This window comes from Ptychodera flava, chromosome 21, assembly GCF_041260155.1.
Source record: "Ptychodera flava strain L36383 chromosome 21, AS_Pfla_20210202, whole genome shotgun sequence".
Lineage (NCBI taxonomy): Eukaryota > Metazoa > Hemichordata > Enteropneusta > Ptychoderidae > Ptychodera > Ptychodera flava.
The window spans coordinates 999,133-1,026,113 of NC_091948.1; the positions used below are offsets into that span (position 1 = coordinate 999,133).

At 38.3% G+C, this 26,981-nt stretch overlaps 1 protein-coding gene across 1 annotated transcript in view; it reads left to right on the plus strand.

Moving 5' to 3' along the window:
• The window catches only part of LOC139121057 (alpha-aminoadipic semialdehyde dehydrogenase-like), a 32,696-nt gene extending 6,414 nt beyond the window's left edge, over nucleotides 1-26,282 (plus strand). Inside the window, exons 2-17 of the mRNA XM_070685660.1 lie at nucleotides 9,827-9,946; nucleotides 10,480-10,560; nucleotides 13,569-13,692; nucleotides 14,559-14,691; nucleotides 14,935-14,979; nucleotides 15,818-15,895; nucleotides 16,619-16,676; nucleotides 16,937-17,018; nucleotides 17,613-17,707; nucleotides 18,398-18,482; nucleotides 21,456-21,562; nucleotides 22,247-22,363; nucleotides 23,079-23,176; nucleotides 24,188-24,261; nucleotides 25,662-25,737; nucleotides 26,040-26,282. Of these exons, the coding sequence (XP_070541761.1) occupies nucleotides 9,827-9,946; nucleotides 10,480-10,560; nucleotides 13,569-13,692; nucleotides 14,559-14,691; nucleotides 14,935-14,979; nucleotides 15,818-15,895; nucleotides 16,619-16,676; nucleotides 16,937-17,018; nucleotides 17,613-17,707; nucleotides 18,398-18,482; nucleotides 21,456-21,562; nucleotides 22,247-22,363; nucleotides 23,079-23,176; nucleotides 24,188-24,261; nucleotides 25,662-25,737; nucleotides 26,040-26,094 (1,428 nt within the window). The 3' untranslated portion in view covers nucleotides 26,095-26,282. The remainder of the gene's footprint in view (nucleotides 1-9,826; nucleotides 9,947-10,479; nucleotides 10,561-13,568; nucleotides 13,693-14,558; nucleotides 14,692-14,934; nucleotides 14,980-15,817; nucleotides 15,896-16,618; nucleotides 16,677-16,936; nucleotides 17,019-17,612; nucleotides 17,708-18,397; nucleotides 18,483-21,455; nucleotides 21,563-22,246; nucleotides 22,364-23,078; nucleotides 23,177-24,187; nucleotides 24,262-25,661; nucleotides 25,738-26,039) is intronic.
• The last annotated feature ends 699 nt before the right edge of the window (nucleotides 26,283-26,981 follow it).

Consider the following 26,981-nt stretch of genomic DNA (forward strand, 5'->3'; position numbering starts at 1 on the left):
TTGCCTACATGTCCACGGAGACGATTCAACATGTTCCACAACAAAGCCAAGACAAAAATTGAAAATATCAATAAAATGGCTTCACAAAGGCTGAAATACACGATACTCGATGAAGTATGAAGTTTATGAAATGAAATCAAAATTGACAACACAAGTGTTTGTCTCGGGTAATACCACTTGAAGTAGAACAATTCTACAGACTGTTTTTCCATACAGTGCAGTATTTGTCAGTGACAAATTAATCTTTGCAATACATTTTTTTGCGATGAGCTGGAAATTTGATTAATATCGAGTTAATGTACATAAATATTCCGTTATTTACTGGGACACGTTTATTTTCTCGATCCGCTATCTGCGGACTATGTGCTGAAGTACATTGACTGTTCATGTCAACGATCGTTTCTCCCTCTGCAGAGTTTCTGTATCCCGTTCAACAACGCTGTACCTCGATCACACGATAGTGACGCTATGTAGCTGTGCAGTATTGAAACTTATCATAAAATGGCCACCTCGTCTAACAGTAACACGTATTGTCGGGATTATCGTACGGAAAAAAGACTGCCAAAGTAAGACTATGAATCTTCATCAGAATTGAACACATCATGATTGTACACGAGTATCAACCGTGAATGCACGTTGAGCTCGGCAGTTACACAAGCATGGTACGCTACATGCATAGCCCTACGAGTATGGCGACTGTGTCCGGCTTTGGCTACGCCGCCTACCGGAGGTGGGAGGCGGCGTAGCCAAAGCCGGACACTCTCGTCATACTCGTAGGGCTAGCTACATGCACTGCCGCGATGCCGATCGTATGCATTCCAAGGCCTATCCCGGAATTTGTTTCACAAACAACCTCAAAGGAGAGCAAACATACTTCTATGGACAATGACGAACACGTTTCTTGGCGAAGCAAAATCAAAACAGTGCAGAAGTACATGAAGTAGGTCATGGCCTTGGACTCTGTGCACGAACCTGATTGAACACTTCAATACCTTTGACCCAAAGTTATTATTCATCAGCACTTCCATGCCATGAGGCAAGGTAGAGAACGTATGTACTCATTTCTGGCGATCGAGCAGTGAGGGAAACAATCAATTACCAAGGATAAAGCTATTTGCTAAACGATATTTTATCTTGAATAGTGAGTTGAATGAGTAATAAAATATCATATTTTTAATGTTCAATACGAGGTTGAAACACGGAGGGACCGTGGTTGAAACCAGAGCTATCCAGCTGTTAGCCCTGCGTACGATGCTGTGTGTTCCGCTACAGCTAATAGCCCGCTCACCACAGCCCTGCAAAGACCCGTACGTAGAGTTGGTGACTTCAAATCCATTTTGGACTTGACGTAAAAAGCCAAATTACTGCCGAAATTCAGCGTTCATGGGCCCAAGTCGTATCCCTGCCTACCTCAGCTACTCGATCGCTTCCAAAATGCCAGTCTTTTATTCTTTTTTCGTAAATAACCGTCGATGTCGGCAACTCTCTCGCTAGCCCTGCGTACGTACGCAGTGTACGCTGTGTGTTAGGAACGCACACAGGAAATGCACAGCGTACAGTGCGTACGTACGCAGGGCTAGCGAGAGAGTTGCCGACATCGACGGTTATTTACGAAAAAAGAATAAAAGACTGGCATTTTTGGAAGCGATCTAGTAGCTGAGGTAGGCAGGGATACGACTTGGGCCCAAGAACGCTGAATTTCGGCAGTAATTTGGCTTTTTACGTCAAGTCCAAAAATGGATTTGAAGTCACCAACTCTACGTACGGGTCTTTGCAGGGCTGTGGTGAGCGGGGCTATTAGCTGTAGCGGAACACACAGCATCGTACGCAGGGCTATCCAGCTGTAGCCAACCTGGACAAGCACATTTCACAGCGCCCTCAAACAGTCGATTGTTTTCACTTGTCATACGCGGCGTAACAGAAAATTAAAACTTTCATAACTTCATTAATATCCAAGCCACGCCCACCAAAACCTTTTCAGTTCTAGCCATTTGAATTCTGAAGATGTCTACCAAATTTGACTGAAATACGTTCAGCCGTTTTTGAGAAAATGGACCAACAGACAGACAGACACACAGACAGACAGACATCGCTGCGACATATGCTCACGTGTTCACACGTGAGCAAATTACCCGAACATCAGCTTCATTTATGATCCTTGACACTCACATATCAGCTGTGCGTAGACCCCAGAAATATTGTGCCCTGGCGGGACCTTGTCCCGCTCTTATTCAGTCAATAACACCAGTCGGCCAGTAGAGGCACACTGATCTGAGTACTTCCGTGGCAGTATACTTGACAACGTCACCTGGCGTACAAAAGCTGGTCGTCAAAATTGCCTTACACAAGGGGTCGAGATTAGGGTTCATGTGACTGCTAGCTTGATTTGACAGCGAGCATTGCAGTCTGTTGTGCCGTCTTTGACTTTCAAGTGTACAATATAACATACATCACTTATCGATCTTCTGACTGACGAGGTTTTGAACTGCAGCCTTATGAACATTGGGGCGAAATAACCGATTCAAATGCCTTTCGCAAACTTGTCTGTGATTTGTGAATGTTTTAGTGGAGTGAAGGCCATGTGAGATGCCTGAGTGTGGTGAACGCGATAGGCGGGGTGAGCGCTATACAAGGAAGTGTATCCCGGAATCCCGAGGACATCGCGACATTGCACTTTTATATGATATCCGATATTTACGGCTACTAGATTATACAATATAGAAGTTAGATTTGCTCGGCTAGATCTATAAGGTGGTGAAATCTCCGATATATATCAGATATTTACCCGCGATTTGACAGAATCTAGTATCGCCTAGTATCGAAGTTAGAGCCCGTCCTTTGAAGTCGGGTTTGACCAGAACAGTATAAGGTGGTGAAATGTCCGATGTAATATATTGGATATTTACCCGCCAGATGACAGAATCTATTATCGCTTAGTATCGAAGTGAGAGTCATAATATATATATATATATATATATATATATAATATATATATATATATATATATATATATATATATATATATATATATATATATATATATATTGGATATTTACCGCGATTTGACAAAATCTAGTATATCCTAGTATTGAAATCTGAGTCAATCCTTTGAAGTCGGGTTTTGTCAAAACCTGCAAGGTGGAGATATGTCCGATATATATCGGATATTTACCTGCGTTTTGATAGAATCTAGTATCGTGTAGTATCGAAGCTAGAGTCAGTCCTTGGAAGTCTGGTTTGACCAGACCTGTAAGGTGGTGAAATCTCCGATATATACCGGATTTTTACCCGCGATTTGACAGAATCTTATCGTCCAGTAATAGAAGCTAGAGTCAGTCCTTGGAAGTCAGGTTTGGCCAAGACTGTAAGGGATTGAAATCTCCGCTATCCGATATTTACCCGCGATTTGACAGAATCTAGTATCGTGTAGTATCGAAGTTATAAGAGTCAGTCCTGTGAAGTCGGGTTTGACCAGAACTGTAAAGTAGTGTAATTTCCGATATATATCGGATATTTATTCGCGATTTGACAGAATCCAGTATCGTCTAGTATCGATATTTGAGTCCCCAAATCGCCGATAAATATCTGGTAAATGTCGGCAATTTCACAGACCTTGCGTGCTGAGGCACAGGGCAAGTCGATCATTCTAGTATTGTTTACTATCGATATTAGAGTCCCCAATTGCTGATAAACATCCGAATCACAGATCTGGCGTACCGAATCATAGGGCAAGTCATTGTACTATCGTCTACCGTATAGTATCGATATTAGAGTCCCCAAATTGTTGATAATTATCGGGTAAATATCGGAGATTCCACAGATCCAGCATACCGAGGCACAGAGCAAGTCATTCTAGTATCGTCTAGTATCGATATTAGAGTCCCCAAATCGCTGATAAATATCGGGTAAATTTCGGCGATTTCACTGACTGGGCGTGCAAATTGCACAAAGCAATTACAGTGAAATTCGATCAAGCTGCAGAACTTCATTAAACAAGGTGTTGTTTTAATCGATGTGCATCAGCGATTTTTACGACATTAACAGCTGGACTTGATATGGTCTTGTTTACATTTTTAATCAGCTACATGCTCTCAGTTACACAACACACCACGGCCACTCCATGCATGTCAGATAGAGAAACATAAACAAATCACCACACCTTGCAATGTCATGTATCTTCCTTTTTATCCGTGATGAACAAGTGAGCGTCCATTCAGACACCTACATATAAAATTACCCGAACATCAGCTCGACACTCACATATCAGCTGTGAGTAGACCCCAGTAACATTGTGCCCTGGTAGGACCTTGTTCGGCTCTTATTCAGTCAATCACAGCAGTCGGCCACCCCTTAAAGCTAGTGGCACACTCCTCTAAGTACTTCCGTGGCTGAGTATACTTGACAACGTCATCCTGGCGTACAAAGCTGGTCGCTGAAGTTGCCATACACAGGGGGCCGAGATTAGGGTTCTAGTGACTGCTAGCTGAATTTGACAGCGGCCATTGCAGTCTGTTGTGCCGTCTTTGACTGTCAAGTGTACAATATAACATACATCACTGATCGATCTTCTGACTGACGAGGTTTTAAACTGCAGCCTTATGAACATTTGGGCGACTTAACGATCAAAACACCTTTCGCAAACTTGAAAGTGCTCGCACTAAGAAAGATAAGAGTAAAATTTCAATTGAATATGTGTGTTGGTTTTTGAGAAGAAAATTTCTAATGATTAACTTGCCATTTTCGCTATATTCAATACGGCGAACAAACCTCCTGACTGACCAAAACGCCTTTCGGAAATTATAAAGAACTACCACTAGGGATTATGAGTGTAAAATTTTAGTTCAATCTGTGTATTTGTTCTGGAGGAGAATATTTTTAAGGATTAAATGACCAGTTTCGCAAAATCAAATACGACAACCAAACCATGTAACCGATCCAAACGTCTTTTGCAAGCTTGAAAGAGATCACACTTTAGATGATATACCGGTATATATAAATTTCAATTGAATCTGTGTGTTTGTTCTAGAGAAGAAGATTTTGAAAGATGAAATTGCGATTTTCGCAAAATCCAATATGGCGGCCAAACCACGTGACCGATCCAAACGCCTTTCGGAAACTTGAAAGAGATCACACTTACGATGATATATGTAAAATTTTAGTTCTATCAGTGTATTGGTTCACGAGAAGAAGATATTTAAAGATGAAATTACGATTGTCGCAAAATCCAATATGGCGGCCAAACACGTGACCGATCAAAAAGCCTTTCGCAAACTTGAAAGAGATCACAATAAAGATGATATATGTAAAATTGTAGTTCTATCGGTGTATTTGTTCAGGAGAAGAAAATTTTTAAACTGAAATTGCGATTTTCACAAAATTCAATATGGCGGCCAAACCACGTGACCGATCAAAATGCCTTTCGCAAACTTGAAAGATATCACACTAAAGATGATATATATCAAATTTTAGTTCTATCGGTGTATTGGTTCAGGAGAAGAAGATTTTAAAAGATGAAATTGCGATTTTCAAAAATTCAATATGGCGGCCAAACCACGTGACTGATCAAAATGCCCTTTGCAAACTTGAAAGAGATGGCATTCGAGATCATACTGGTGAAATTTCAATTCAATCAGTGCGTTGGTTCTATAGAAGAAGATTTTTAAAGATTAAATGAGTATTTTAAAAAATTCAATATGGCGGCCAAGGTCACGTGACCGCATGCGATTTTTATTTGCAAATTCTAAAGACCTTAGGTCATGCTTGCTTTACAAAAAATTTCAAATCGACTAGACCCCTAGGTCTTCTGGAGAAGCCATTTTTAGGTTTTTGGAAAATCCAATATGGCCGCCAGGTCACGTTACCAATCAAAATTTCAAGGGTCAGGTGCACGAGTACTAATTGACACCTACTAGCTCCGCAAATTTGAGAAGTTTTCATTCAGCCGTTTAAGAGATCTAGGTCGACAAAGAATCGGCAGAAGAAGAAGAAGAAAAGCGACCTAGAGGAAGAAGAGGAAGTAGTAGAACTTGAGCAATAACAATAGGGTCCCAGCCGGTCGGCTTGGGCCCCTAACAATGTGTGAGCCTTGTTTCTCTGACCACAAAGATAACATCTCCCCTGAGAACTTAAAAGGAATTGACTGTTATAAAGAAAAGCAGGTATAGTACTGATCACTGTTGATTTGCCAAAAAAGTGTTCTATAATTTAAAGTTGTATATATACTAGACTTTCCATTTTGTTTTCATTCGTTGGAATGTAAAATGAATGTATAAAACCATCCTGTGATATGTGAAACACTGGCTTAAATTTGAAAAATTGCACTGCTACTCCATTTGATAAAAAAATTGATGCAGGTGTGACAGTTGAAATGAAAAATGCTGTCTCTCTGACAAAAAAGTTCCCATACCCACTTCCTGCATACCCCCCCCCCCCCCGAAATCAAATGGGTCTCTCCTTAATATGCGCATGCGCATATAACAAGTTACCGTTGTTTTGTAAGGACCAGCTCCTGGCAAGGACTTTGAAAAATCAAACCGACGCTGTCTTGTTTCTCGGTCTTGTGCGAATTTTGACGTTTTGAAGCTTTTAGCATTTATTTGATGGTTTTTTGTAAATATGAAGTTCACGGTGATTGTATTTTTGTTGCTGTCATGTATTTTTTTGGCACGAAACGCTCCTTCGTTACCGGCGAATCCATTGCTTTAGCGAGGCAATCCCACCGGCGGCCCGTTAGTAATAGCTGTGTGAGTAGCGAGAGAATTCGCTCTGTCCTTCTACCTCCATGTCATAACAAACTAGCGTCGTTTTATGTTGATGTACTGTCCTTTCGACACAGCGATAACTTTAAGTTTTCTGTTGCTTATTTTGGGTAATTTCGACAGTTGTGCATTGATTTTGACATCATTGTTGAAGACAGTGTGTGCTTTAGACTGTCGACAGTCCTCGTGCCTTCTTTTGACCGGATCCGGAGTCACTTGCGGTAGTAATCCAACGTAGGCGATCGAGCGCCGAAGGCGCAAGGTCGAGTGCCGAAGGCACGAGCTTGTATAAATACCGAAAGCTACGCGAGACCAAGCAGTACAAGCGACTGGCGAGAGTCTATGTGTGCTTATGTTGACCGATTTACGCGCACTTCAGAATCACGGCATAATCCGACATGGTAATTTGGCATGATCATCAGATCATACATGATCCGAGATTGCACTTTAGCAAGGTCACTATAACTAATGTTGTTTGTTTCACTGTGGTTTAATACCTATATTTCCACTAAAAGACCATTAGAATTTCCTCCTGGCTACTTTGAAATCGTGCACTGGCATGCATGTAGTTGTCAACATCACTATGCTTGAATGTAGTAGACTCTTACTATGAATATATCGACTGTCACTGCATATTGCATATGTGTGCAAGTCACTCCATATCATATCAAAAAATGTAGTATTGCGACGTTTGAGCTGCCACAAGCCAGAATTTACAGTTTATGAGAAAGTTATCTTACATGTAAAACTCAGTTCTACTGTGAACAAAATGCAAGCTATGTTGCTTAACTATGGTGAATAACATAATATTTTGTACCTATCACCGTGTCAGAAAATCAGAAGGAAACAACCACTCAGACAAACTCTGGTCAGGATGATACTGTCCAATTTTAATATGTCTCTCGGCACACACTAGATACTTGACATTTCCATATAATTGTATATTCAGTTTTTATATTTAGTTTGCTTTTCACCATATTCTATGTCCTTCCCTGCACTACATAATTCAAAATTAAATATTGTTTTTGGCCTATACATACTTGAGGGGTAAGCTTATTTAGTCTCATACATTAAAGATGCACTGTTGACCTTCAGAGTCCAAACTTTTTATCATTGTATTGTAGATAGGTGTACACTCCAAATACTAAGTACAAGTGTGGTGAGTGTAACAAGCAAATGTTTTTTAGTCAATGGCCCAAATTTATTTTCTATTTGATGGACAATAAATACATGTGTAATCAATGCCAACAATCCAGTTTAAGTAATTTGGTTTAGATTAGCCATTGTCCATTATATTACAATAGTTTGTGGCTAAATTTTCTCCCCTTCTGTATCATATAAGTTCACCGTTTCCTGTTTTAGATATTGTGATCCTATTGAGTTCCATCTCTTATTCTTGATTCACTTTCACATTAACTTTCATTTATGTCCAAACAATTTGACTTTTTGCCAGATTTCACATTTATGGCAAATAATAAACAGTAAGGAGGCACAAAGGACGTCGGTGCCCCCGGGCCCCATGTTTTTCATTGTTATGCGTTTTCTATACGCAAAGGATAACACCAAAAGCACTCCCCACGACTGAGCTTAGGCGACAACCAGACGAAATTTGTTGCAACACATTTCTGTCAATCAGTCATTTTGTGTGGAAAGTTTCGGATTCTCTGGGCGTTGTCTGAAAAATCAGCATCGTAGTCCACACGTTATCACGTTAGGCACGTGATCATGTCAGCTGTGCCTATGAATTACGTTGCTAATTTTCAGGCGAGCGATAGTTTCTGAAAGTGAGTGATTGACAGAAATGTTGCGACAAATTATATAAATGCCAACCGTGCACGATCATCGCGTCTCGCTGTTCCCAAATTTTGATCAAGCACACATGCAGCATGGCGTCGAAGCACCAGTCCATGAAAAATATGATTCATCGGTAGAGCTCGTCAGAATCCCGATAATTTAGAACACTGCAGAAGTGTCTGGAAGGTAACTGGTCGTTTAGGCACCAGGTCGTTCCGGCCTCTCAATTTCCGGCCCCAAGTCACTTCGGCACCGCAACCCAAGACATTTCGGCATCTGTGTTTCGATTTTTTTCAAACTATTTAGTAATTGACTGATCCGTCATATTCGTCAGCGTGACCTTTGCGTTCTGACCAGTACTTTAAGCGCATTTTGTGTGAATTTTTCCGTGCTGTTTCGTCATCGCATTCAAACTTTTGCAGTGTCGGCGGCTATTGATATCGATAAACTTGTGTCACAGATTTGAAAATGATATGAAGTTTTTTCTTACGGTCTCTTCCCATGTTCTCACAAAGATTAAAGCATGTACGTGAATGTTAGTTGACACTATACTTTTTAGTACTTTGATTTGTAACATTACGCTCCAGCACTAGTTCCCACAGGTAGCCTTCAGCGGTGCCGAAACGTCTTGGGTTGCGGTGCCGAAGCGACTTGGGGCCTGAAATTGGAAGGCCGAAACGTCTTGGGCCGAAACGACTTGGTGCCGAAACGTCCAGAAACCGTCTGGATAAGCTGCCATAACTCTAACTTTTGGGTTGCCCGATGTGTTTTGACAGTCGCATGTATACCCTTCGCTGTTACGTTTCAACATTGTTCAAGTTGTTCGTTAAACTGTTTTCATTAAAATAATGTTACATCGTACAATCTGAATATGTAGTGTAGGTTTATTCAACGGCACATTGTATTTTGCAGTCAGTTTTTTCATCAATCGAGTGCGGAAGTGAAATTACGCACTCAAATCCAGCCATTACGCAATTTTAGCAGACTAATGCGTATGCCGTACGCGAGGAGAAAAAAGTCACCGCGAACACTGTTTCAGGATGTGTATCTTCGAACAGCATTGCATGATTAATTGATGTTGGCCATCGGCATTGTAGCTCTACTGGTGGGCGAGGTCGCAAAAACCAAACATCACCAACCGCCTCACTGTAGAGCTACAATTTTGCAGCTACTCAAAAACCTACTGAGAAAAATGTTGAAGTACAAGTACTTGAAAACCCTGAACTTTCAACTTTCAAACTTATTTTGTAATTTCTTACTCAATTACATTTCAGTATTCAGATACATTTTGTCCAACCAATGGTCTGCCAATCGCACGAGTTCGTCAGGGAACGATGGAAGACTACAACAGAGCATTGGAGAGTTGCAAAGCAGCATGGGATACATTTGTTGAGGTATGAGGAAAGGCTATGTGTGTTGACATCTGACATTGAAAATGGAAACAACCCTGTGGGATAACTTTGCCAAGTTTTCTCAAAATATGATATTCATAAGAAGCATGTGCCTTGTAAAATCATTCAAAAAGTGTCGTTTTTTCAAAAAATCAGTATGCATTCTCCAGGGCTTTCACAGAAAATAGCAAGATTGTATGAATGTAGTCGCATCAACAACACGTTTCATAAAGACGCACAATGCTCATGCTTTCATATGATAGCATCTTGGAGTAAGACCAAACAGGTAGTCATACACTCTTACAAGGTTTGTGAACTATACAAAAGAATACTTTTCATAGCAAAATATGCAAATTGTTTTTTTATGTTAAAGGGCAGTCCCTCTGTTGTTTCAAACTGTGGAGCACACTTTCTTGTTCTACTTTCAGTTTCTAAATGTGATTTCAAAACAATATCAGCTGTAATTATGTTCTATCATATTGCCATGGTTTTCATTGGATCATCACCTTTGTACTCTATTGTGTTGTCATTTTCAGGTCACCGGTCCGCATCGTGGTGAAATAGTACGTCAGGTCGGCCACGCCCTCAGAGAGAAAAAGCACCTTCTGGGTAAATTGGTAAGCTATTCTTCAATGATATTATACCAGTACAGTAAAGTAATAATCACAGTATGGGAGTTTAAAAATAGCCAAGCTTGATTCATCTCCCATAAATTCTTCAGTAATGTCTGCATGTGTTGCAACAAGTTTTGTGTTTCCAAATTTTGTAAAAATCGAAAATTTATAGTAATGGCATTCATAGAGTGTTTGGCACACAGGCAAATAAAAAGAGTGTTACCTCAATATGTGCCTCCTCAGAGATGCATACATAAATACATCACATGAACTGTGATATCAATGGTACAACGCTTTGTTATTCCCCACGGACACCGTCCTGCGGGACTTATAGGTTTGGTCATGTCCGTGCGTGCGTGCGTGCGTGCGTCCGTGCGTGCGTGCGTCCGTCCGTCCGTTCACGCAGATATCTCAGACATGCCCAGGTCAATTTCTTTCAAACTTTGCACAAGGATAGTACCCTACCCCATACAGATGCACGTCGATTTGTTTCACAATGCGATCAAATTTGGCCGTGTTAGAGGACTTTTTAGTTTTCACCTCCATAGACTCCCATGTATAAGGCAGTCCATAGACTCCCATGTATAAGGCCAAGAAAAATAATAATTTAGTTTCTCATCGTATTCATATTGCAAAAAGGATGCAGTGACACAGTTTTTAGTCCCCACGGATGAAGTCCAGGGGGCTTATAGATTGGGTCATGTCCATCCATGAGTCCATCCGTGAGTCCATCCGTTCACGCAGATATCTCAGATATTTTGACAAAATGTCACGTGACCTTGGTGACCTTTGACCTCAAATATACATATATGTCCATAACTCGGTAACCACAAGTGCTACACCCTTCATATATTGTTATGTAGGTCATTTCCCCCACACTCATCATGACCTGAGTTCAATCAGTCTAGAACATTCCCAAGGTCACTGCCCTTGATGACCTCACAACCTTGAATTCAATTAGTCATGTTTGGAATGTTCTGGAAAGTTGATTAGTTGTGTAAGGGAGATAATTTTAGAACAGTAATTAGCATGTCAATAAAAGGTTCTAGATTGTTCTTACATGCCTTTATAAAGGGACGTGCACAGCTTCCAGTCAGACTTTTGGGATCGTGTCTCTTGTGTGTTACTAAACTCCAGCAGTAGTCATTCTCAAGACTTTTCAAGACCTTCACTGCCAACGCTTGATTTACACTGTGGACTTTGTCCAACTTCAAGCCTGCAAGCCAAAGGACTGTTCATTCATCCGACAGACTATTACAACTCTGAGACTGGAGATTTGCCGTCCCAGCTGATATAAGTAGTCTGTACACTTTTAAAGCTTGTACTCTATCCCTGACTTAGCAATTAGTTTTATTTTGGTAATAAATTTTGTTTAAACGTTAACTGCTGAGTTCACCCTTTTGTTCGTTTTCTCTGCACGTAACAATATGGTATGATGGGACAGCTTATGACACCCCACATATTGTACTTCATTAATTATGCGCATATCTAATTTTGAGAGAGCAAATAGAGCTAGAGGTCTGATTTTTGGTATATAGGGATAACTTAGCAATACAATTTTTTTTGGACAAAATTTCATGTGACCTCGGTGACCTTTGACCTCAAATATACATATTTGTCCATAACTCAGTAACCAAAAGTGCTACAACCTTCATGTATGGTATGATGGGAAACTTTATGACGCCACATATTGTACCTCATTAATCATTCGCATATCTAATTTTGAGCAAGCCAATAGAGCTAGAGGTCTAATTTTTGGTATATAGGGATAACTTAGCACTACAATTTTTTTTGACAAAATGTCATGTGACCTCGGTGACCTTTGACCTCAAATATACATATTTGTCCATAACTCAGTAAACACAAGTGCTACATCCTTCATGTATGGTATGATGGGAAACTTTATGACGCCACTATTGTACCTCATTAATCATTCGCATATCTATTTTGAGCAAGCCAATAGAGCTAGAGGTCTGATTTTTGTATATAAGGATAACTTAGCAATGCAGTTTTTTTGACAAAATGTCATGTGACCTTGGTGACCTTTGACCTCAAATATACATATTTGTCCATAACTCAGTAACCACAAGTGCTACACCCTTCATATATGGTATGATGGGACAGCTTATGACGCCACATATTGTACCTCATTAATCATTCGCATATCTAATTTTAAGCGAGCCAATAGAGCTAGAGGTCTGATTTTGGTATATAGGGATAACTTAGCAATACAATTATTTTGACAAAATGTCATGTGACCTCAGTGACCTTTGACCTCAAATATACATATTTGTCCATAACTCAGTAATCACAAGTGCTACACCCTTCATATATGGTATGATGGAACACCTTATGACGCCACATATTGCACCTCATTAATTATGCACATATCTAATTTTGAGCGAGTCAATAGAGCTAGAGGTCTGATTTTTGGTATATAGCGATAACTTAGCAATACAATTATTTTGACAAAATGTCATGTGACCTCGATGACCTTTGACCTCAAATATACATGTTTGTCCATAACTCAGTAACCACAAGTGGTACACCCTTCATATATGGTATGATGGGAGACCTTATGATGCTTCATACTGTACCTCATTAATTATGCGTATATCTAATTCTGAGCAAACCCATAGAGCTGGATGTCTGTCATACATATGCACATAGATTTGTTCTGTGATACGATCCAATAAGGCTGCCATGTGGCCATTTTATTACGATTTTTTCATGTCCTGAACTACAGCTCAGACATGTATCAAGCAAATTTATTCAAAAGTATTTTTATCACAGACCTAATAAAGAGGCTCTATCCTCTCTGAGGACCTGTAATCAAAGTACCCATTAATAAGTGGGGACTGTGTCATCAACGATGACGCTTTGTTATTTGAATAAATCCATTTACTGAAACTGCTTAGAATTACCTTGGCAGTGTATGAACAAAAAGTGACTGAATTCAAAAACAAATAAGCAAGCAATTTTAATAATTTTTATGCCATCGCATTTCATAGGAATCACTTGAGAATGGTAAGATTCTACCGGAGGGTGAAGGTGAAGTTCAAGAGTTCATCGATGTTTGTGACTATGCAGTTGGTCTCTCAAGAATGTTTGGAGGCAAAGTTCTTCCCTCAGAAAGTAAGTTTTTACCATAGTCCCTGGAGGGACTGTTTTCACTGAACATTAAATATGTGTGTCTGCCAGGTATCAGAAAACCCACTCTTTAGCCAACCCCAGGGCTCGAAATAATACCTGTCTGCCTGTCCCGGACAAGTGAAATTTGGCCTGGGACAAGTAGTTTTGAAAAGTACTTGTCCACGTGGACGGGTAGGTTTTTTTCAGCCTGCAACCAGTATTGTACTGGTTTTATGGTATGAAATGATCAATTGCTGACCTCAATATGCGGTGTATCTCAAGATAGAATCAGAGTCATACTATAGTTCAAAGGTCAAACTCTGCACTGGCAGCAACTTAGATTATTTATAAACTGGAACAAGCATACTTTATCTCAGACCTCCATTTATAGACAACAGCATGGTTGATGGCTTATGATGATAAAAATATGCTTTAAGTTGTTGATATCAATAGTCAAATTTGTCATACTCTGTTACTCCTTCTACAATCCTCCTCAGAGAACACACATTTTCTAGAATTATTTTACTTTGAACTCAGTCTTGGATTTCTAACACAATACAGTTAGCTTGTACAAGTTGCATTGTATTGTAAGTCATTTAACAAGGCCTTCCGTTGTAATTATCAAACCAGTCAAACTTGATATCAGAAATGATGTTCATTGTATTTGTCACATGATTTGCCAATACTCTAAAAACATGAAAAAACACTCAATACCCAATTTGGTATGTGTTAGATCTGTTCATATACAGAATGTTTCATTTACAGTGTTCAGAAAGGGAGCTTTTCTTTTTCAGTGAATCATTTTCTTACAAACCACTATCTCGTATTCTGAATGAAATATTTATGGTTTGTTATTGTCACTTCTCAAGGGCCTGGACACGCTTTGTTAGAACAGTGGAATCCGCTTGGTGTTGTTGGTATTATAACTGCCTTCAACTTTCCTATCGCTGTTTATGGCTGGAATACTGCCATTGGTCTAGTTTGTGGAAATACATGTTTTTGGTAAGTGTCTTTGAGTAAACAACTTTTTCAACATTCAGGAGAGAATCCCACATGTCTGTCGGCCAGTCACAAACTTTGCATGTACTGAAGAAATGAAATCTGTCATGAAAATTATCGAACAACCAAAAATTTGAGATTGTACATCTTACAAACACAACAAAAGTAGGGTAGGGTGAACATTGCAAAATGTAAGCATGTTATTGACCTCCTGTACTTACAACTTGATTTTCTCTATTTTGACAGGAAAGGAGCGCCCTCAACGCCACTGTGTTCTATTGCTGTAACCAAGTGAGTTTACCAGTATTTTAGATTTACTTTATTCACATAAGTACAAAGTAAACCATTTTCAATTTAATTTAATTTTAGTAACCATTTGCCATAAAATAACGGGGAATAATGAAAAATTGCATAAAAAAATCAATTTTGGGGGGTCTTTTATGTGAAAGTTTTGAAGTGTGCCCATACAAGCTGTTTTCCTATGAAGTTCAAACAGCTTTCCCCAGGGGACATTCTATCTTCAGGGTGAAATATACCAATTTTTTCATCCAGCGGGCTATAGTATACAGTAACCAGAATGAATTTGGTGTAAAGTGTGAACAATTTTTGATGAACACTCAGATTAGTGTATTCACATCAATAATCTTAATATAGCCCTAATGTTGATGTTGGTTTGAACTTGAACTTCTCATAGTCTGTAAGATGTCATCTGCACAACAGAGACATTCAACAAAATACAACTTTATGAGAAAAGGAGTCAATGTCATGAACTTAATGTTAAAAATATATGTTCAAAGTGTTCTTAACATTCTATTATCTTGTTGTCCATTTCTTAGACGTCCATGTCATAAGGAGTTTTAAAAGTGATGTATAATTTTTAGGCTGAGCAAACCAATTCAAAATTTGGTGGTCCATTCACCATTATCAATGAAAGTTTAGTAGTTCTACATTCAAGAATTCAATTCCTATGGACTTGAAAACTAGACTTTCATCTTACAAAGCATTTTGATACGTTGTCATTAGACAGACTTTTGCAATGGTAGAAAGTTACAGGTCAAAGCGTAAAGTTTTCGTAGTCCACAATCAAATGTGATGTTTGAAATAACCATGTGATTGCTGTTGGTTTTAGAATCATGGCATCTGTCTTGGAAGCCAACAATGTACCAAGTGAAGTGTGTTCTATGATTGTTGGAGGTGCTGACATAGGGTAAGTCAGTATGATTAGAACTACATAATATGTTGATGCTCTGTGGTCAAGCTGTAATAGCCTTAAAGAGGTGACCTTTCACCTCAAGATCAGTTCAAGACGGTTTAAGAAGGGTTGTCTTGCCAGGTCTTGAAACTATTTAAAGCTCCATAAGCTGTATCTTTTGGCTGTTTTTTCAAAACTTTTGTATAACTATTGTGGTTTCCCTACACTTTCTGCATTGAATCCCTAAACTGTAATTTAATGCCAAGAATTTAGCATATCAACACAACCTATATGTGTATAATGTCCATTGTTATTTTTGAAAATTGTATTCAAGTCCGGACTAGAATTCATTTGTAAACAATAAACAATGGTCGCTACACACATACAAGTTGTGTTGACAAAAAGAATACTCGAAATTTCAGCATGACAAACGGATTAGGGTCAGACACGGTAGTTGATATACAGAAGCGAATACTGAAATACTTGCCTCAAGTTACAGTTTATGTCCCTTTGAACCCATATAAATGAGCTTGAGATTATACTCATTGTCCCTACCCATAGCATGGACAATGTTGTTTTATTTTGATGTATGCATTCACTAAGAAGATACAGATTTTAGATCTCGGAGCTGAAAACCCATCAAAGGTTTCTGTAACGTCCTTCCTGTATACCCCTTGTACTAAACCCTGTATCTGATGATTGACAACTGACACTGTCCTGGTCTCTGCTTTATTTCAGGGCTGCCATGGCGAAAGATGAAAGAATACCACTGCTGTCATTTACAGGAAGTACACCGGTAAGCAGATATGCAGTTTTCTTGTTTGTGGCAGTGGCACTGTACAGATACCTGTCTTCAAAAAGTCTCGTCTGTGGGCTTTGAGTATTAGTTATCCATTGCTAGATCAACAAACTTTCCTGTATGAACATTTCATGATTAAGTGACAAAAGAGTACAAGTCAAAGGAAATACAAAGCATAATTATGTGAATTTATTGTCGATTTTACACTAAGTGTGTATCAGTATTGAACATGCCTGTGTTCTGGTTTGTGTGATCAGGTTGGTCAAAAGGTTGGTGTCACAGTGCAAGAAAGATTTGGCAAATCTATTTTGGAACTTGGCGGCAATAATGCCATTATTGGTAAGTAATTTGTATGCCAAGTGATGACAGACTTTGACTGAGATAGTGGGCCCTGTATATGAATACAGACTTAGATAGGGAACCATGTATGCAAATACAGACTGAGATAGTGGCCCATTTACGTGAATGCAGACTGAGATAGGGAACCATGTATGTGAATACAGACTGAGATGGGGAGCCATGTATGTGAATACAGACTGAGATGGGGAGCCATGGATGTGAATACAGACTGAGATAGGGGATCATTTATGAAATACAGACTGAGATGGGATATCATTTATATGAATACAGACTGAGATTTGGACCTTATATGTGAATACAGACTTAAATTAGGTACCATGGATGTGAACATGAACTGAGATGGAGGAAGTAAGATTTACTGTGGACTGATGTTTAGGGCTATGAAAGTGGATGCTGACCATGACTTTGCCACAAAAATTGGAGAAATTTAAGAGTAAGAGAAATTTTACATGCAGACTTCAAGTGGAACATAAATATTTATCTTAGAAAATCAGAGAGAATTATTTTGGAATACCAACAGATCATAACAGTCACAGACTAATCTTTCTCTCCTTTTTCTTTATTTAAATTAAGTTATGGACGATGCTGATGTAAATATGGTTGTTCAATCAGCACTCTTTGCATGTGCTGGTACTGCTGGGCAGAGATGTACAACTACCAGACGACTGGTAAGATATGTTGGTTGTGTATGAAAGGCCGTCATAGGAGTTTTGTATGGTTAACTTATTACTGCAAGATCAGCACCATAAGTGTCAATTCCATGGTACTAACAGAGATGGATAACAGACGACATATGTATCGTGGAAATGTTACCATGGATAGTGATTAGTTAAACTCTTTGCAAATGTCTCTGTTCAATATCATTTTAACCAAGCTGGGGTTTTTTGAATCTCCTTAATTGCATCTCAAGAATTCCAGTCCAAACTCAAGTTCAAAACAACTAATAATTTTAATTTTTTTGATATTTCAAAAATAAACATCCATGTTCACACTTCTAATGCACAGTAAGACCACAAATAGAAAAAGTTTTGCAAATTTTGGGTGTCAGAAATCAGTTTTGGAAATTACTGGTGCTAGAACAATGAAAATGTAACTTAATAAACACTGTCAACGTTGTGATAAAACACTTGAAAAGACATAATAATGACTCAGACTAAAAGCTGCAACAAAAGCCATGCATGTAACACTGACAAAATTTTTCCAAATTACACCAACAGTCTCGATATCATGCATTAACAAATATGTTACTTTGAACAGCCATGTTTGAACTCCTTGGGAGACTAAGGGTAATCTTTTTGTTTCTTTGACCAGCTGTGATTTACATCATGATAATTGTGTCTGTCTATTTTGCCGTGTAGATTCTGCACGAGTCAGTTTATGATGAAATTGTAGCAAGATTGAAGAAGGCCTATGCACAAATCAAGATTGGTGATCCCTTGGAAGGTAAGATCACAGACAGACACTTTACAGGAAAATAAATGACACTGTGGTTATGAATGGTATGTGTTTGTATGTAAGAAGTAGAACAGTTGTAGTTCAATTTCAACAATAGCAGTGCACCTCACATGTGTATGTTACATGTGTATGTTACATGTGTATGTTACAAAAAACTGTGATTCAATAGATAAAAAAGTGTCACAAAGTGGTAAAAAGTTAAAGTCACCACTACTTCTGGTTGAAATGATGCAAAAATAAAAATGTGTCAATGCAAAGGGAATTGGTTCATTTTATTGATTTTACATGAAATTGATAGACAGCTACAATAATAATAAATTATTATATCAAAAGAAAGCTCTCTTCAAGACCAATTGATTGCATTTTGTTTGATGAAAATCGGTTCAGTACATGCAGAGATATGTCCTGTTGAATTTGATAAAAAACTTCTTCCCATTTAGAAATTATGCCATGGTAGACACCTGTAGTTATCATAACCACCAGGTGACCCCATTTGAACATCGTTTGAGAAAACTAGAATTGCAATTTCTTGTCCTTTTTGCAATAACTCAAGCATTTCTTATTGAAAATTGATGAAATTTTTTGTGGATATTGCTGACGAAATGTTCAATGGTTTTTAATTTTTATAAATGAAAAAGGTTATTTAGAATGCTGTTTACTAGGTAAACAAATAAACAATACCTGTAAAAAATCAAATGATACCTGTGACATTGATCGCTGTATGCATTATGTATTGTGAACATCAACAGAAATATGATAATCATATTCCATCATATTTACTTTGCATATATGAAAACAGTTATTTAGATTTATATTTACAAGGTAAACAAATAAACAACAATACCTGTAAACAATCAAATGATACCTGTGACATTTTAGAACTTGATTTGAATTTAACAAAAAATTCTTTTAGGTTTTTTTTTAATTTGAACTTCGAAATTTTTTTTAATTTTTTTTGTGTGATTACAACTGTTATTAAATGATTATGAAATATGTCTGATTAATGTAGATTTTAAGTTAAAACAATTACAAGAACTTTTCCAAAAAGTCAAAAAAACTTCGTTCTCAACCCTTTGTCAATGCCGTAAAATAGCAAACGCATTTATAGAATGAACAACTGCATTTAACTGGATGTAAAGTTAAGCTGCCCCCGAAATAACATAGACCCTCGAACATGTCGAAGTCAGCGGTCCGAAATACAAACCAGTATAAATACAACTTTTCCAAAGTCAGGGACACCATAAATGAGGAAAGAACAAATTAATGATCTATGGCCTTGTTCTTCAGAGAAAACCAAAATAGTCCCCTTCTCGGGAACTAAAGATCGAAACTAAAATTTCAGTATAGTATCGGCAAAGTGTGGTGCACGTGCGTATGCCTACAGTTGTACACTGCAGTGCAGTGCTGCATGCTGGCTTGACAACTTCTCAGTGTCTATCGAAAAATATCACCCGGAAGTCAAACTACTTCGAACAAGATAACGTTTGAAAGGGTAAAGTATATTTCTCTAGATCCTTGCGTTAGATAAGAAATCCGACAAATCAAGCTGCAAAATCATGAACGTCGGAACTCAGCTTAGACCTCCTGACACAGAACATGCGGCGAAGCGCTGATTACTTGTATGTTATTCCGGGAGTGCCAGTGCCCGGATGTAAAGTTCGGGTGAAACCATACTCGCTAAAAAGGGCCTTAAGCATCATTTTTCGCATCGTCAGACTCGTAATTATTGCAGAATTACAATTAATATTTATCATAAAATTAATTTTGGGGCCGAACGTTTAAGGAAATCAAGATTTTCTTTCAAAAAAACACAAACGAAACACAAAGTTTGATCACAGATTGAGTTTTTCTCGGCCGATTTTAACGTTCGCCCCCTTAAAATGAAGCCCATGATCTCTACTTTCGTACCAACCCTTAAAAATAGTGATGCGATCAGAATAAGTCATGCGGAGAGCCTATCAAAGAGGTATATGTTCGATCTCCCTAGCGGGACATTTGAGGTCATGGCACAACGCTCCTAATGAACGCCAAAATCGCCGGTACGCGTGAGTTTGTAGTCGTGCTGTTTTGCCATTTATCGTAGTACAAAAGTGAAAATTTCCCAAAATGAAGTTAAAATAATAATCTTCAACACAACAGTTTCATTCTCTGATTATTTGGTCTATTTAAGAATTAACACGAAAGTTCGGACTAGACCTGCATCGAACGCGTACGTTCAACACAAATGTCACGTGACCTAAAATCCCTAATTTCAGCATTGATTTCATTGCAGACATGGCTTGAATGATAATATTAAAAGAGATATTAAAATTTAAGAACCCTGTAGATTTCCACTTAGTGTACAGATATTTGATCGCATAAGTGTGGTGTTGGTTATTATATTCAGGGTCCTTACACTCCTGGAAAGTCATAGAAAGTCCTTGAGTTTTAAAGCATCCTGTAAAGTCCTGGAAAAGTCATGGAAAGTAAAACTGAGTCCTGGAAAGTTGTGGAAAATTGATAATCCGCCAACAGTTTTCAAAAGTGACAGGATAAACATTTGTGATATTGTAAAAGTGATGTAAAATGGTATATAGAAATGACAACTTGTAAAAATGATATCTGGAAAATGGTGTTTCGGACCTCAAAAATCCCTTGAAAATTGCTGGAATAGTCCTGGAAAGTCCTGGAATTTTTTGTGACTTTTAGTGTGTAAGCCTTGTATATTGTACCCTTTCATCATGCATCATCAGCAATATTATACGGCTCTCATCCTCTCAAGAAAAATCGTAATGTTATTGTCTCTATTTACATATTCTAGCCAAGGAACATTGCTCACTAGTGAATGCTTTATGCAATAAATAGGAGAAATGCATTCCCTAGGATTATGTTAAATTGTTGCTGGGCATTCTTTAATCCCAGAAACGTACAGTCTTGCTGAAAATTGAATGATGACACAAATCTTGATTTTTCAACCATCAGAAGGGACTCTGTACGGACCAATGCACAGTCAACAAGGCGTGGATCTGTATAAACAAACCATTGCTGAAATCAAAGCAGAAGGCGGAACAATAGAGTACGGTGGAAATGTAAGCATTGAGTTAGGACTGTGCGTTTGTGTGTGTGTGTGTGTGTGTGAGAGAGAGAGAGAGAGAGTGAGAGAGAGAGAGAGAGAGAGAGAGAGAGAGAGAGAGAGAGAGAGAGAGAGAGAGAGAGAGTGTGCGGGGGTGGGGGGTTGATGCATGTGGTTGCCTACAGGGACTTTCTCTTGTACTCAGTGAGTTCACTCACTAGTAAGTCTAGTTGCCATTTCTTTGACCCCTACATGACATTACATCCTGGTATTTTTATTGGTATGAATCCATATGTTTGGTTGAGCACTATGCAAGAAGCAATTACATTCATGTAATTAAGAACTGAATTGCCATTTTAACTATTTCAAGTAAAATATGACCTTCCTCTCATAACAAACTGTTCAATTTTGAATCCCAAAACACCACAGAAATACAGCAGGTAACGTCAAGTAGGGCTCATGATCTTCCTTGTTTGTTCACAAACTTAGAAATGTTGTTTTCTTATATGTAGTTATGGGGTCTAATAACTATTTATTGGGAAAAAATTTAGACCAATAAAGACACAGTGAATTTGTAAAGGAAAATACCATGAGCAGAAATTAGTATTTTTTCATCACCCTTGAAATGTTCACAGAGAAACTTGTTTTGTTATCTGTCATGTTCATGTCTTTTCACCCTGGATTTATTTCCTTTAAACAGGTCATTCAACGACCAGGATTCTTTGTGGAACCAACCATTGTGACAGGTCTGGCACATGACTCTAAGATTGTCACGAGGGAAACTTTTGCACCCATTTCATACATTATGAAATTCAAGGTCAGTTGAATTAGCATTGTATCTATGAACAGAGCATGGGTGTATGTTGGCAAGAAAGAGAAATCTGTAAATTAGAAGAGATCTAAAGATTGAAAGTTGAACAGAGGGACGCAGTTGCTATTCTATGATCCTGTTTAAACATTTTCTCAGTATTAACCTGTTCGCACCTAAATCCCTTTGAACAGGTCTACTCTTGCCATTGATAACAATCAATTTGGGCCAAACCATTGCGGTGAAAGGGTAAAAGAATGCTAATTGCATTGGTCCTCATGACATGTTCAGACTTCAAAGGGTTAGCGTTACCAGGCCAGCTGTGTGCCAGAAAATGTGAAATTTAATTGTGTTTGTAAGACTGGCACAAAATATCACAAAAGTTTGGGACATTTTATTACAAACTCACTTTGAATGATCTCTACAGTATTTTGTCTGTAATCTAGATACACACACTTTCCAGTGAAAATGTCTGTCATTCTGGGAACAAATGGCTTGTGTTAGCTGTGTGTGCATTCAAATTGCTGTCAGTTGTCTTGACAGAACAAGTGAGAGCCCAGCAGATGGTGAAAATTTGTACTTAACCCCTACACCATAACAATTTGGCCCAAACCAATTCAATAGCCATTGTTGATTGTATATGGAGCAATGGGGTGAACAAGTTCACATATCATTTGAGATGCAGGTATCCAGTTTTCTAATAAATCTTTCTGGTTTTTTTCAGACATTAGATGAGGCTATAGCTTGGAACAATGAAGTCAAGCAGGGACTCTCCAGTAGTTTATTCACTAAAGATATCTCCAGAGTGTTCAGATGGTTAGGGTAAGTTTTAGTATTTTCAGAGTTCAAGATTTCAACTGGACTTTTCACAGTCATCAAGGCATATCAGGGACTCTATTTTCCAGGATAAAATGAAACATCCCGGATGCAAGTGTTATATCTATACAAGGCTAAGCAAGAAATCATGGAATTGCATTACTGGTAAATGCTTGTGTTTTAACTTGCCAGAGAATATTTTTCTGTCCTTGGTTGTGCATAGAGATTTTACTGCTTTCTATTTGAATTTTAGTTTTAGATCACATTGTGAACAGTGTAAGTGAGACTACCCACAATTCCCCTTGATTTGTGTGCTCAGACATTATTTGCTAAAGGCTTCTTCAATTTTATCAGTTTCTGAACAATTTGAAACTTAGAATTCAATTTAAGGATTATTGGTTAAAACTATGTTCCAAAATTATTGATCATGTTTAAAATTCAGGAGTAAATTGAATAACAATTCGATGTTTGAAGGTGCTAAAAATTGTACACTTGTCAAGGTAAAGTTATCAGCAACTAAGATGGTCTCATCATACCACCTGTCAGACATGTTAATTTCCTTTGTTACAAACATTCAAAAAAATCAATACCCTTTCTTTTGCCAACACAGATGCAACTTATTCCCTTTGTTTCTTTGAAAATATTGCATATGGCTGTCAAAATCTATGTTGACAAAATCACAAAATTGCTATCTCCTCTGTGGAAAAGGGGTTGATCTTCTCATTATTCACAGTGAGAAATTAGAGAATTATGATTATCAAACTATGGTCCCAGAATTTTGAAATATGGACCGAGCTGTTCTGTGTACAGAAGAAATTTGCTTCAGTTCAGTGAGTGATCTCCGTGTGTACGGATCATGGAGAATTGTGGGTAGCCTCACTTGCTGTGCATTGTGAACAGTTTTAGATCACATTGTTACTCTAACAGCATAAGGCTTTGAGCATAGTTTATTTTGCTTTGTCTATTACTATATGCAGATTTTAATGTTCTGTTCATTTATGTAATTTTATGTACCAGACCAAAAGGATCTGATTGTGGTGTAGTCAACGTCAACATCCCGACAAGCGGTGCTGAGATTGGTGGAGCATTCGGTACGTGACATAAAATTAAATACTGTCTACTGTGACAGAAATGCTAATGAAATATTGTGTTCACAACTTTCCCAATTATTATATGCATTTAGAACAGCAGGACCTGTATCTTTTTTATTTATTTATTTATTTATTATACTTTCTCACTGGCAAACACAGATTACAAGACAGAACAGTGACACCAAAAATAAAAAAACAAGTAGACTGCAAGAGAAAAACCCTTTGCACCACAGTTGAACAATACAAAGTCATAACTAAAACAGAAACCAGTAAATGGTAGAGACAAACAGGTGTCGAACACCTGTAACATTTGAATTTGGTCATGTCTTTGTTGGTGGTGAGGTTAATGCTACAAAATCCTCTAGAAACTTAGCATGTGAAGTGTGATGAGTTGCTAGAATGTAAAATGTCAGATAATTCTGCAATGTATGGAAATCAGATGTCAATGTTTTTGTAATGGCACTGCAGAAGATTGACACCATACTGGAATTTGCCAAAATTGAATAAAGCGTAGAAACACTGAACCATGTGACTGACTACAAATACACAGTAATGATTTGTTTACATGCCCTTGAATATGAATGATGATAGTAACAACTCACAGTATTGTAACATCGTAACTTTACAGCTTAAATGTAAATTGTGATTTGTACAAAGATCACAATCACAAAATAAAATGAAGCACTTGTGGGCCAAGTTTAGATTCATTCTTCCAAAAAATCTTCGGATTTGCAAAATTTTTACAGTGTACGTAACAGTACATTGCGCATTGCATACAGTGCAGCACGTCACTATTCAGTGAATACAACATTCATATAATACAAGTTCTAGGGCCCTGTTGTTTTTTACATGTGAAATTTTCATAAATTTTGATGGTTTTCTTGGGTTCTTTGATATTATAATGGATATATATAGACTCTGCCCTGGTCATTAATGTTTTTCTATGGGCACAGGGGAGAGGACAGCCAAAACTATTGGGCTCTGGAAGTCTCGCCCATTAATTTTTAGCTTTCCTCTTGCATCTGTCCATAAATAAACGTTAATGGTCAGGGCATCGCCCTTTATTTCTATAGTATTAGCTCTACATGTGGCCATATGGTTGGCCAAAAGAATATTGTAAAAGTTTGAGAGTGCTAATGTAAATCCCCATGGTGCATTCTCACTGAAAGTCATGTTTACAATATCTCTGTTTTCAGTGGCCTTTAAATGTTAAAGTCTCTGCCAAAATGCAATGTATGGCACATGTTATGTCTCACTGGTTCTTAGCAACTTGACAGTGGCATACGAACTTGGTAGGATAATTAAAGCTGCTATGATTGTTTCAAACGGGATGCTATAGCAAGTTCAAAGTTTCAACACACACATACATGCATCTATGTTTTGATCCGTTTCCAATGTAGGCGGTGAAAAGCACACAGGTGGAGGAAGGGAATCCGGCAGTGATTCATGGAAACAGTACATGAGAAGGTCCACCTGGTGAGTCTATCAACCAATCACCATGAAGAGTTATCCTGCATCATCATCCTTCTTTACCAATCTCAGTGTTCATGACCTTTGACCTCATGACCCTTGCAAAACTTTGTGCAGTCCATTTCTTAATGTCATTACGTTGGAAAGAGGTGGTATGTCGCGAAGTCTGTCATCATGTAACTAGCAAAGATGTCGTATATTATGCAAAACATCAAACCTATCCCTATGATATTACTAATGACATATTCATTGTGACTGGTGACCATAAAATATCTCATCAAAATTTGTTTTTTGCTTTTTTCATGCAGTACCATCAACTACAGTTCAGAGCTGCCTCTTGCACAAGGTATCAAGTTTGAATGAAGCAACTTACCACTGGCAGAGAAGAAAGAATGTGGCGATGGCTGAACAGTTAGAGTAGCTGTAATAATTCACATTTTCAGAAATCTGTCAACACAAAGGTTGTAGTGACGTGAGACACTATATTAACTAGGGAGTTCATGCGACTTTATGCTCCACCTCTTTCATCAGTTCCAGACTGCTTCGTAGAGCGCCCTCTGGAATTGTTGGATTTGCGGTCTTTTTTAACTCCCCACGGACACCGTCCGGGGGGACTTATAGGTTTGGTCATGTCCGTGCGTGTGTGCGTGCGTCCGTGCGTCCGTCCGTGCGTCCGTCCGTGCGTCCGTCCGTCCGTCCGTCCGTCCGTTCACGCAGATATCTCAGAGATGCCTGAAGCGATTTCATTCAAACTTGGTACAAGGATTACTTCATATGTCATACAGATGCACGTCGATTTGTTTTGTGATACGATCCAATATGGCCGCCAGGCGGCCATTTTATTACGATTTTTTCATGTACAGAGCCATAATTCAGGCATGTTTCAACTGATTTTATTCAAAGTTGGTACAAGGACATTGACCAGTGTCATAGATATGCACGTCGATTCTTTTTGTGATACGATCCAATATGGCCACCGTGCGGCCATTTTGTTACGATTTTTTCATGTACAGAGCCAGAACTCAGGCATATCTCAACCAATTTCATTCAAAATTGGTACAAGGACATTGACCTATGTCATAGCTATGCACATCAATTTGTTTTGTGATACGATCCAATATGGCTGCCAGGCGGCCATTTTATTACGATTTTTTCATGTACAGAGCCATAACTCAGGCATGTTTCTACAGATTTTATTCAAAGTTGGTACAAGGATATTGACCAATGTCATAGCTATGCACATCAATTTG